At 44.3% G+C, this 12,319-nt stretch overlaps 1 protein-coding gene across 6 annotated transcripts in view; it reads right to left on the bottom strand.

Annotated features, from left to right (window-relative positions):
• Positions 1 to 12,319, bottom strand: part of RBM39 (RNA binding motif protein 39) — a 47,615-nt gene that overhangs the window by 4,086 nt on the left and 31,210 nt on the right. For all 6 annotated transcript variants that reach the window (XM_037877244.2, XM_037877247.2, XM_037877246.2 and 3 more), the window contains 3 exons: positions 11,160 to 11,192; positions 9,136 to 9,211; positions 8,903 to 9,008 (listed from right to left, as the gene is read on the bottom strand). In XM_037877244.2, coding sequence (XP_037733172.1) covers positions 8,903 to 9,008; positions 9,136 to 9,211; positions 11,160 to 11,192 — 215 coding nt within the window. The remainder of the gene's footprint in view (positions 1 to 8,902; positions 9,009 to 9,135; positions 9,212 to 11,159; positions 11,193 to 12,319) is intronic.

Genomic DNA, 12,319 nt, shown 5'->3' with positions numbered 1-12,319 from the left:
GGGGGCTGAAAATTGGAGGGCATTGACTGATGACACGATGTCTAACACCCAATGGTCCGAGATGACCCTCGACCCGAACGGAAGGGACAGAGACGGTTGCGGTAAAGATGGCAGATCCGGGGAGCTGACTGGTGCATTGCTCTTGAGCGCTCCCTCAAAATGACCACTTCTGGCCTCCGTGGTGTCTTGCTGGGCCAGGCTGCACCTGAGAGGGAGGATGAAGGGTGGCAGCAACTAAAACCAGTGTCCCTTCTCCTTGCAAGTCCCTGCCGAGGCTGCCACTGCCCTGGTGACGGGAGTAGCTGGAATGGCTGCAGTGCAGACTGAAGAGTATGCATCCCCAGTGAGCGGAGGGTGGCCCCAGTGTCCTTTAGACTGCGCAGTCTTGTGTCCATTTAGTCAAAAAACAGGCCAACTCCAACAAACGGGAGGTCCTGAATAAAGGCCTGCATCTCCTGGGACAGTTCACCATAGCCTCTAACTCTTGGGCCGCCTCCTGGACATAAAGTCCTTAAACTTGAGGAAGGAGTTCCACAAATTAAAATTATAAGGCCTCAAAAGGGCCTGATGGTTTGCCACCCGGAACTAGAGATTAGCCGTGGAATAAATTGCGTGTCCAAAAAGGTCCAGTCTTTTGGCCTCCTTATGTTTGGGGGTGGAACTGGCCAGCCCCTGGTTGTCCTTTTCGTTGCCTGCACACACAACTAATGACTGTGGGTGGATGTTTAAATATTCAAATCCCTTTGCAGGGACAAAATACTTCATTTCTGCCCTCTTGGAAGGGGGTGGGAATGAGAACGGGGTATGCCAGATGGTTTTAGGAATATTCAGGACCCCTTCGTGCACCAGGAGTGCGACACAAGCAGTAGTGGACGCGGAGAGCACAATGAATAATGTGTCTAATTGCTCTGCCATTTCCTCCGCCTTGAGGCCCAAGTTGGTGGCCACCCGGCGGAGCACTGCTTGATGCTCTCTGAAGTCACCTGGTGGGCTAGCCCAGAAAGGCCCTGCCACTGCCTCATCCAGAAAGGAGAATGACTGGACTACCTGGGGAGGGCCCAGGATGTCTTCCCCTGCCGGGAAAGGCGATCTAGGGGTGGGCATCTGTTCCTCCATCGCAGTGCCCACTGGTGCGTCCTGCACCAAGCCCAGTGCTGTCGGCGCGGATGATGGTTCGTCCAATGCGGCGACCGAGGACTGGTAGGACTTGGGCATCGGCATAATGGGTATGCCCCAGGGGTTCCAATAGGGTCACTGTGTTGGTCACTGGCCCTGCTACCAGGTCTGCATCACCACAGCGGATGCACCTTCCAGAGCCTAGTCGCAATGCTGTGTAGGCGAGGGGCTGAATTCCCTCTCCATGCCAGAGAAGTCCTCTTCCTCCAGAGACCATGGCAGGGCTGTCAAGGCTGGGATCTGGCAGCTAACCGTCGCCGCGCGTGACCAGTGCCTGGAAAGGTCCGACCGCTGCCGGGAGTAGGGGGAGCAGCGCTGAGTTGGGGAGCATCCCCAAGGTCTTGGTGACGGTGACCATCAATGCTAAGACGACTGGTGTCTCTCTCTAGGTGAGTCCCAGTGTGAGGGTGGAGACTGGCAACGTGGTGCCAGAGACCTGTAGCAGTGAACTGATGACTTGGGCAGACGTGGAGACCAATGGCGTGGCGACACAGGGCTCTGCCTTGGCTCCAGAGAACAGTGGCGCTCACTTGCTTTCTGGGAGGCCCTCACAGCAAGCCTGCCCTCATGGGTAGCCTTAGCCAGGTCCATCGTCGCATGCGGCACCAGCGAGAGCACTTTTTGCTCTCTGGGCACCAGGAGCTGAGAGGGCACTGACTGTGCCATCAGTCTGGGTCCCCTACCACTTCCTGGAGTCAGTGTGGGTCCCTTACAGGGGTAGAATAAACCAGGGCAGAGCCCCTTTGTGGCTCCAGTGTGGGCGGGCAACCCAAGCAGAGTCCTTTGGCCAATGCCCCTTGATCTGGCTTGCTTAGTGACAGAGGTCCCTCTTCTTGGGCACCAGCGAAGGGAAGAGTGCTGAGAAGAGCCCAGTGCCGGAAGTGCGCTATGCACTGAAGCCAAAGCACTTGGTGCTGCGTCCAGCTGGCTGTGCAAAGATCGGCCTCCATGAGGAGGGCCCTCAAGTGAATGTTGCGTTCTTTCTGTGTCCTGGGACAAAAGTTCTTACAGATGCGACACTTCTCTTTTATGTGGGATTCCCCTAGGCACTTCAAACAGCTGCTGTGCAGGTCAGAGCATGGCTTAAAACAGAAGACCTGGGCATGCCCACCTAGGGCAAAGTCCCTGCTGGGCTCCTGACTAACTACAACACTTAACTACTTACTAACTAAACTAAACTATTTACAGCTATAGTGCAGAGATCAAGTAGGAGAAAAAACGCTGAGCACTTGCAAAGCAAGGGAAAGAGGTGCTCCATGGGCAGTAAGAAGGAACTAAGAGGGTGTAGGGCGGGCGGTGCCTGATATACCAATGCATGAGTGCAGCACTCCAGAGGGCGCCACAACCGACCCTTCAGATACCGCTAAGGCAAAAGTCTCCGACAACTGCACGTGGCCGCGCACACACCTAAAATGGAATCGACATGAGTAAGCACTCAAAGAAGAATGTTAACTGCTAATGCAGAACTAGCACAAAATAAAAGCTAAAATAATTGATGCAGTTCATCATAGACATGCACTACCAGATTGTAACACCTTTTCAGGATGAAGACACAGTAACTCCCAAAGAAAGACCTTGCAAAATTGATTCCAGACAGTATTCAAAGCAACAGTAAGTAGAAGATAACAATACGCTAGCTGTACCCTTTGCATAAAGCATTTTACTTAAAGTTTTAAAAAAGTTTCCTAACCCTTTTCAGTTACTTCTTGAGTACACCGTTTAAGAGCCAGACAACCTCTGCTTCAGGATAATCACTAAGTTCTTCAAATTACTGCCATCATTTCATGGATAATGTTCTAAGTTAACCTGTGGGGATGTTGTGCTGGTTTCAAAAAAAGAGTAAGTTCATGGAGGATAGGTCCATCAATGGCTATTAGCTAAGGTGGTCAGGGACAAAACCCCACGCTCTGGGTGTTCCTAAACCTCTGCCAGAAGCTGGGCGTGGACAGCAGGGGATGGATCACTCAACAATTGCTCTGTTCTATTCATTCCCTCTGAAAAATGTGGCACCAGCCACTGTCAGAAGACAGAATACTGGGCTAGATGGACCACTGGTCTGCCCCAGTATGGCCATTATGTTCTTATATAAGAAGTACATGGTTGGATTTTCACCCACAGCTCCTAATCACATCAGAGCTTCATGGGAGCTCAGTGCCTCAGAAAGTGAGGCTGCTAATATAAGTACTTCCTCACAGATATAGGTATCTAATTTAGGCTGGCAAAAAAATGGGAAAGAAAGACTAGGAGGAAGTGCAAGGGTCCTGGGAAGGCTTTGGAGGTGGGGTGAACAAGGCAGACTAGAGTCTTATTTGCATTAACGATGGAAATGCATTCTAGGTGTGAAGTTCTAGGCTGAAGTTTTCTACTTATAAAATTACATACTAGTCCAGATAACATCCAAAAAAAAGTACAAAAAAACAAACAAACAAAAAAAAAACAAAAAAAACCCCCAACAACTTCAGAAAACCCAGTGCTGGAGTCTGGAAACAAACAGATAAGGGATCCCAGTCAGTTCTCTGCTGCCACATAATCTATTCTACATAGTGGAGATAGGCAATTTGTGGCCTGCAGCCAGCTCGCCAGAACATTTATTTGGCCGGGCCAAAGGCAGGGTCGCAGCCCCAGAATTATTTTGTTTTACGAGCTGGTTACTGAGGACAGTGTTTTAGTGCTCGTGCCTCATACTGCTCTACTTGGCTCCACTTTCCTTACACAGATTCCAACTCCGCCCCACCCCACTTAGCTCCAGTTACTGCATTCCCATCAGCTGATTATTTGAGAGTGGAGAGCCAATCAGCTTCTGGCCAAACCTCCACCCCAGCAGTAGCAGGGCACACCTCCGCCAACCGGAGGAAGAAACCAGAGCTGGGTGGCATGGGACGAAACCAAAGCCTGTGTCAATGGGGAACAGAGCAGGAGTTCATAAGCTCAGTCGCAATTACACTCACTGGCCCAACCACCTCTGTCATTCACATAGGGAAAGGGCACCACCCTACGTCACCCAGCTCTGGTTACTGCCTTGCCATTGGCTCCCGGCTCCCACAGCCAGATTGTGGACAATCCCCCTCCACTCCCAGCAGTGGGCAAGGCACGCCTCTGCCAGGGGGGAGTTAGTAACCAGAGGTGGGTGGCTTAATGGAAGAATGCCTTCACTGCGGGCATGATGGACGGATGGGTGGGCCAAATTTGAGTGGCACTGCGACACAACACGTAGGCTCCACCTCACATGGTGGAGCCCAGGACCACTACAGAGTGCAGGCAAAGTCTCGGAGCAGCAGAGGGGAAAAAAAAAATGTTAACAGGTTTTTATTTCCCATTATTTTCATTTATTAAACCCCAGCTGTTTTGCACACTGGAAGAAAGGTTAGTGAAATATTTTTGTTTAAATTTTTTGGATTTAAGAGTCCTATAAGGGGCTGTTATATTTAAGAACTTTTCAGTTTTACACTCAATACACGGTTTATTGTAAATTAACATGCTGTATGGTACCAAATGCAATATTTGTTATGCAATATTGGCCTCTTAAAAAGTTGTATGGCCTGCCAAAGGGTCTTAGTGGATTTAAAGCTGCCCATCCATGCTACATATGTTTATACCACACCTCACCATAGTATCTGAGTGACTAATCAAGGCCATGTTTATTCCTTGACTGCATAACACACACATAAAAAACTAGAAGAGATTATCATAATAATCTTACCACCTGCATAACACAAGCCAGAGAATCTCATCTAGTAATTCAAGTCTAACCACTTTTGGTTTCATCAGCATATTTTATAGGGAAATTTCAAATGACAGAGAATCCACCATCTTCCTGGGTCGTTTATTCCAATGGTTAATGATCTGCCTGTAGCTGCTTCTTGCTTTCCATCTTTCCCCACAAGAGGGAGTTAATTTGATTACAATGCACTGGAGACAAACCACAGGAATCAGAGACAGAGTCTGGTAAACTAGGCTGCCTGCAGAACAATTCAGCAGTCCAAGGCCAGAAACTAGGAAAGAATATTCTGAGTGGGGCTAGAAAATGACAGGAGTCAAAACCCAGGAAGAAGAGCTGGACCATCTTGAGAACCTACTGAAAACTCATCCTCAGAAATAAGAAGTGGATTTTACATCAGAGTATTTTCATTTATGTGCCATAGCTGAACGAGGATGGTGATGAAGGGTATTTCATGGTGACAGAATAAATTGGCCCTGTAATGGAATTTGGTCCTGTTGTGCCTCAAAGTACAAAAAAAGGAACATGATGGACACAGAAATGCCATGTAATAATCCAAGAATAGTGACCTGTAATAATTTTATGAACACTATGTGACCTGGTCAGTGAGGTGAAGTTATTGTATGGCAGTAGTGTAGCCTGTCTCTGCATTTGCACTACCTTTCCTAGTACACATAGGAAGGCATTTTAGTCTTGCCAAGGAAGTTGCCAGGCCACATGAAACTTCATGAAGATTCTGACTTGATTGTCAGGTTTGGATTGTAACTAAATCTCCATTTTAGTCCCAGGTATTTTTAGTAAAAGTCACGGACAGTAAACAAAAATTCACGGCCCGTGACCTGTCCATGACTTGTATTATATACCCCTTACTGAAACTTTTTTTTTTTTTTTTGGGGGGGGGGGGGGGGGGGGGGGAGGAGGGATGACGACCAGGGTGCTCCGGGGAGCGCTGTGGCTGAGAGCAGCATGTGGCCCAGCACCCCCACTGCTGGGGGTGGGGGAGGAGACGGACAACAACAGGCAGGGCTTGCAGGCTCCCTACCTGGCTCCCGGAAGCAGCCAGTATGTCCCTGCGGCCAACAGCAGCTGTGGAGGTGGTGCCTGCATGCAGAAGGAACATGCAGAGCCGCCTGGCCACGCCTCCACCTAGTAGGTGAGGGAGGGACATGTTGCTGCTTCCAGGGAGCCCCACTGAGTTAAGCACCGCCAAGAGTCCTCACCCCCTCCTGCACCCCAACCTGCTGCCTCAGCACTGAGCCCCCTTCCGCACCCAGACTCCTGCTGCTGCTGGTGGGGGAGTGGCACAGTGGCCCAAGACTGCCCCAGCAGTGGTTGGTGCAGCTGGCCTGGGGGCCACCCAAGCTGCTCAGGCAGCCCCCGGGCCAGCCGCAACAGCCGCTGCAGAAGTCATGGAGATCCTGGAAAGTCATGAGTTCCGTGACAGACTTGCAGCCTTAATTATAACAGATAGGATCATAAATCATAGAATATCAGGGTTGGAAGGGACCTCAGGAGGTCATCTAGTCCAACCCCCTGCTCAAAGCAGGACCAATCCCCAATTTTTGCCTCAGATCCCTAAATGGCCTCCTCAAGAATTGAACTCACAACCCTGGGTTTAGCAGGCCAATGCTCAAACCACTGAGCTATCCCTCCCAAGCACTTCAAAATGACTCACTCCAACCACACGGAAAGTCAGCACAAAGAATGCCAAATGTTAACCTGTGGTACCCAGTGGAACTACATGCTTTAGTTCTGTTACTGACAGAGAGGCAGGGCTATGGGCATATGTAGATTATCCATGGCAGGACAGAGGACTCATTACAACACTGCCATCAAAGACTGGTAGTTTGGGAATGGGACTGGACTTAATACCCGCTATAGAGCAGGAGGGGATTGGAGTGAGTCTTGACCCTGCCGTTGCACATCGGCTGGCACAAAGATAGAACAGACTCATTCAATCCCCTTGTGTGCCAGCACCAAGACAAATCAGCACATAGGTGGTTATCCCATGTGCTGGGGAACGTGAGCTATGTATCAACTTGGGCTTCAGCACCTGGGATAACCATCCATGTGATTTCCCGCAGTGCTGGCCATAATGCTTTCTTCTTGGCATTGGGAAGTTTGCAATCTTGAAACCTGAGGATGTAACGTTGCTATCTCTGGTCTTGGAGACAGAGGTCCTGAGGAACAATGGTGCTATTTTCTTTCTTCCCCTCTCAGTCTAGAGGACAAGGGCCTCAGAATCAAATCCGGGACTATATTTGGCTCAAGCTATCAAGGCCTTCTCAGCACTGTATTCCATCTTCCTTACATCTGAAAGTTTGAAAGTGAGGCTACGAAACTGGGCCAGACTCCTAAATTAGTGATTAAACTAAATGGTAAAAGTCTTTCAAATTAAGAGATGTCAAAAAGCAAAGGAATTTTATTTTTTTATTCCCACTTCCTGTTTCAGCAACTGGAAGTAAGATGCAGGTGTCATACCCCTTTATACAATCTCACATAGCATGCTGAATAGCTTGAGGCAATGGGGGAGGAGGGTCCTCCTAAGGTTGGCCTTTCTCAGCGTGTTCTAACTTGTGATCTGTGCAGTAATATCCCCAAGAACAGGAATCTGTGATGAATACTCAGTTCACATTTCCCTAAAAGTTTTTGTTTTAAGCTGTCTGCAAACTCAGGCAGACCCCATTGCATCAGTTCACATTCTGTTCACTTTGGAATAGCCTCTTCACAATGGTAAGGTTTATTTTGAAGGTGATATCATAGAATTGCATTCCAGAATTCAAACTAAGGGTGAGGTCCTATCCCAAATCCCAAGACATTCTGAAGTTCATGGTAGCAACACACAAATGAAATAGATCCTTTGAACAGAAAATAGTACGGTTTGGTCGGAAGTATAAATCTGATGAGGTGACAGTAATTAATGACAAATTATAAGGCAGGAGAGTTGGATCCTGCTTTTTTTTTTTTTTTTTTTTTTGGAGGCTGCAGAATTTTGTTTCCCTGTACCTCCCAAGAGTTTTTCCTCGACTCTGCTGAAACAATCATTGATAACAAAGTTGTTGTGTTTGGGGATAAAGTGCACACTACTGCCTTTTAAACCCTCTCCTCCAAAGTTATTCAGTAACATCTGAGTAAACTTCCCCTTACCCTACCGGACAGCAGCCTCACTGGCATATGATAAGGGTACAAAAACTGTGGAGTGTCCTGCACTAATATCAGTTACATTAACCCAGGCTGTTTCACTGACATAATTCAGTTCAGCTTTAAATTACATTGTTAGATATCAACCAGAGTTGTCCAGTCACTATCTTCAATAACCTTTCTCCTCCTCCTAAAAGGAGCAGAGATTGGCTGAATAGTCAGCCAACATGCGCTTATCAAGGGAAGGGTCTTTCAAACAACAAATGAACCCCTGAGCACTTATGTAGAAAGAACATAATGCCCCAGGGAGAAGACATTAACCCACTGTTTCCATATAGAAGGCACATCATCCCCAATGGTCTTCACCAGCCAGGGACACACTGGGCCATCCCACAATCCACAAAGGAGACAGCAGTTTCTGTATTGCTGAAGAATTTTACCCTATAGTGTTAGTGTATTTTTCAGATAGATTACTGACTGAAGTATGCTATTCAATGAACTCACACAATAAATATCACAAGTCTGAAACAAACTAAGGCTACCTGGTAGAGGGGTTCTCATTACAGCCCAAATATGCATTTCTGGAATATTTTAATTTGACTCTTTTGTAGACCCACAAGAACATGCTAAACTCTGAGTGAGAAGTCTTGTAGCTACAGAAAATTGCCTATCCACTTACAAAAGTAGATAATTAAAATAATTGCTGGAGTGACTCTTGCTTAGCTGCATTCAGCAACTCAGAAGATTTTTTTTAATTAAGACATTTCTATTCACCTCAACACAATTCTAACGCTTGCGAAAGAGGTCTGACAGTGACAACTTGAAGAGAGCTTCTAAAATTTGTTTAATACCTCTCAAAAGACATACCTGAGCTGAATTTTTGTCTACATAAATGTGGATAACTCCTCCATGTTTGTTACATTCCTCAATCACATCATCCTTAATTTCTGTATCCCAGCCAGCTTCTTCTTCACTGCCAAAGGAAAAATTCCAAAGTGAAAACAAAACCACACCTCCAAAAAACAACTAATTTTCACACTAATTCCACTAATGTCAGAAACAAATGTGTAACAAATGGAAACAGACAGCAGGTAACTTACGTTTGAGGGTTAAACATATTGGAAAGCTGGAAGCATTGTGTTGCAAGTGGTTGTACAGAAGCAGCTGCAGCCAAGACTATTTAAAGAGAAAGTGACATGTTTTTCTGTCATTGAAGGAAAAAGTCTTTTACATAAAGTTTAATTTATAAGTAAGGCTTTTTCTGTCTGTGCTTCAAAATCACAGAACCACAGGACTGGAAGGGACCTCAAAAAGTCATGAAGTCCAATCCAGTCCCCTGTGCTGTGGCAGGACTAACTAAACATAGAACATCCCTGACAGATGGTTGTCCAACCTGTTTTCATCATATTCAGTTACAACATTAATATTTTTAATCAGATGCAGAAATCAAAGGCATAGAGAAGTGAAGTTACATTCCTAAGATTAGACAAGAAATCTATGGCAGAACTGGAAATAGAATTCACTGTGTTCAGAACCACAGTTCTTGATAAACTCCCCCCACAAAACCAAAAACAACTTACTCTTAACCTCATGGTAAGAAATTTGTTAAAATAATTCTTGGGAGCCACTCTGATTAATGTACCTAGACAGACTTGGAACCCAGGCATCCCTACTCCCAGCCTCATGCTTTAACTAAAAGACCAACACTTCTGAATATAATTGTAATTACTATACCAACTTACAAGAAATCAAAACAAAGTGTCTGAAAGAGATGAAGTTAACTTGAAACCAATCAATTTCAAAACCTGAGTTAAAAATAGATGCTTGTACTATACTTTCAAGCCTTCCGAAATAATTTGTTTCACAATCATTTTCCTATATTTAATGAATCTCCCCCTCTGAAGTATTATAGGAAACAGCAAGTAAAAAGCTTAGACAGCAATAAGATTTTTTATTTTTTTAAACCTGATTGTCTCTAAATACAAACTGGAATTCACTGACATTTGATGTATGTTAGAACATAGAAAATATAGCGTGCCACTGGAATGCATGCGAAAGACAGAATCTCAGAACTGTCCCATTGAAAAACCAGTGCCGTTTAGAACTATTAAATCTATGCCTAAATTCAGTTATTCATGATTATATTAACCAATTTAAACAAAAACATAAGTAACCAAATATCTCTGAAAAGATTTGCCTGTCCCAAGCATTCCAGCAGGGAACTGCACATCCTGCAGCTCAATTTTAAGTAGAAGAGACAGTCTAATGTATAAACCAAATGACAGCTCCATATGGAGACAACAGCACCATTCACACTTATGGTGATAATGGAACCATGGACAGGCAATAACGAACTCTGAAAATTCATTAATATATTTAACTAGTTATACTATAGCAAAAATACAAAAATTTGCAGTTTTCCTAAATGGCAGGGTTAAATATCAGTTTAGAAAGCTTTTCTGAGTAGTGAAAAGGGAGGATATGAACATTTTACCTGTAAGTTACCGAATGTTACAGTACTGCGCAAGGAATGGTTATGTCAATTTGACTAAAACCCAGCAATCAATAGCCTTTCAGTGTGGCTGACTTACAACAGCCAATTGAATAATTGCCCCATTATAAGTTATTCTTTGAAGTTAATTGAAATTTACATTTTATTCAACATGAAAAAGGAGTCAAGAGTTCAGGTTATCATTTTGAGAGCTCAACTCCCTTTCTAGGTCTGTGGAAGTTTTCAGATGAATAGTGGGGTTTTGTGACTTGCCCAAAGTCAAATAATAAATTCATGATTTGTCTGGGAATAGAACCCAGGAATCCTAACCACCCCCTCTAAGATATATAGCTAGAAAACTGTATTTAATTATTAATTTTTAACAAGAGTTGTCTTAATAGTGCAAGATTTAGGAGGTGTCAGGAATACTAGGGTTAGGTGTTATATATATCTATATCTAGAAAGCGATATATAAAACCAATAACTTAAAATGTGTGTTTCCTATAGATACCAATAAAACAGCATTTCTTGGGTGCTGGAAGAACTTTCTACACAGATGTAAAGTGCTTCTGGTGCAAAGAACCCACTTTTGCAAACCCATTTGCCAACAGTAAATGTTAAATCCAACCGTACCTTCATTCTGCTGGGTAAGTCTGGTTTGCAAATCTAAAGAAAAGAATGTATAGAAAATTAAATAAAAAAACTAAACACTAGATCTTAACTGCCCACCTAAATCTAGGTTGGGCAAGATCTTCATGCAGATACACAACACTTCCAGTCTACTTCTTTCTATTTCTTCAGATAGGAGAATAAAGATAGCTTTGTTCCTTCTAATTTATCACATGGGAGGTGCTCAGATACTAGTGACTGGGAGGACCTATAACTATCTAGACAAATATTCTCCAAAGAGGTAGCATTCAATTAATGGAGAGCAAAACAAACATGAAACTTCTTTGGTCCACACACTTTACCATAATCTGTTCTATTTATCCTCTTGATAAAGAACAATTTGGACACCAAAGTAGTAGAGAGAGCAGTTTTAACAAGCATTACACACCAGCTATTTCTGTACTAGTAGTTTTATCTTCATTAGCTGGAATCTTCAATGTAATTTAAAAATAGAGGTTATCAATTTTCATTTAAAAAATACAAATAGAAGTTTCAGCTAGCAACCTTTTCTTATAACAGAAGTCAATGCTGAACTATTACTTCAGTGCTTTCCAAGTTCAAAATAGTTTGAAAATATCTAAATAAGCCTCAAGGTATAGTTATCCATTTTACAAATGGGGGAAATGAGGCAGAGATAACATGACTTTAAGCATCATTAAGGAACGCAATGTCATTGCCCGGATTAAATTTGACGTTCAACCCACGCCTCTTTAAATCAGCAGGAATGGTAAACTGTGGGCTGCAAGTGATGTAAATATAACTTCCAGTTTTCTTCCTCCTGCCCAGATCTTCCATTAATTCACACAAACACACAAAGGGAATTGTAATACTTTAAATGGGTGAGAATGTACATTTCAGAGGAGGGTGCATGAAATCTCAGATCTTGTTTTATTTTGTTGACTAGTCAGATACTTCACTATCTCCTCATAGAACAGTTTTTGTACACCTAATTATTTATGTCCCGTATCTGAAACTGGTCTATTGCAATAGGTGACCAGAACTCAACACAGTGGTCTAGGAGAGGGATTTACATGACTAGCATTTTCTGGATTAATTTGCTCTTCCAACCTATAACCAGATATAGTGCACTCATTTCCTCTATAGTCTGCCCTCATCCATACAGA

This window comes from Chelonia mydas, chromosome 13 (assembly GCF_015237465.2).
Source record: "Chelonia mydas isolate rCheMyd1 chromosome 13, rCheMyd1.pri.v2, whole genome shotgun sequence".
In the NCBI taxonomy this organism is placed as follows: Eukaryota; Metazoa; Chordata; order Testudines; family Cheloniidae; genus Chelonia; species Chelonia mydas.
This window is presented reverse-complemented; position numbering and strand designations above follow the sequence as displayed.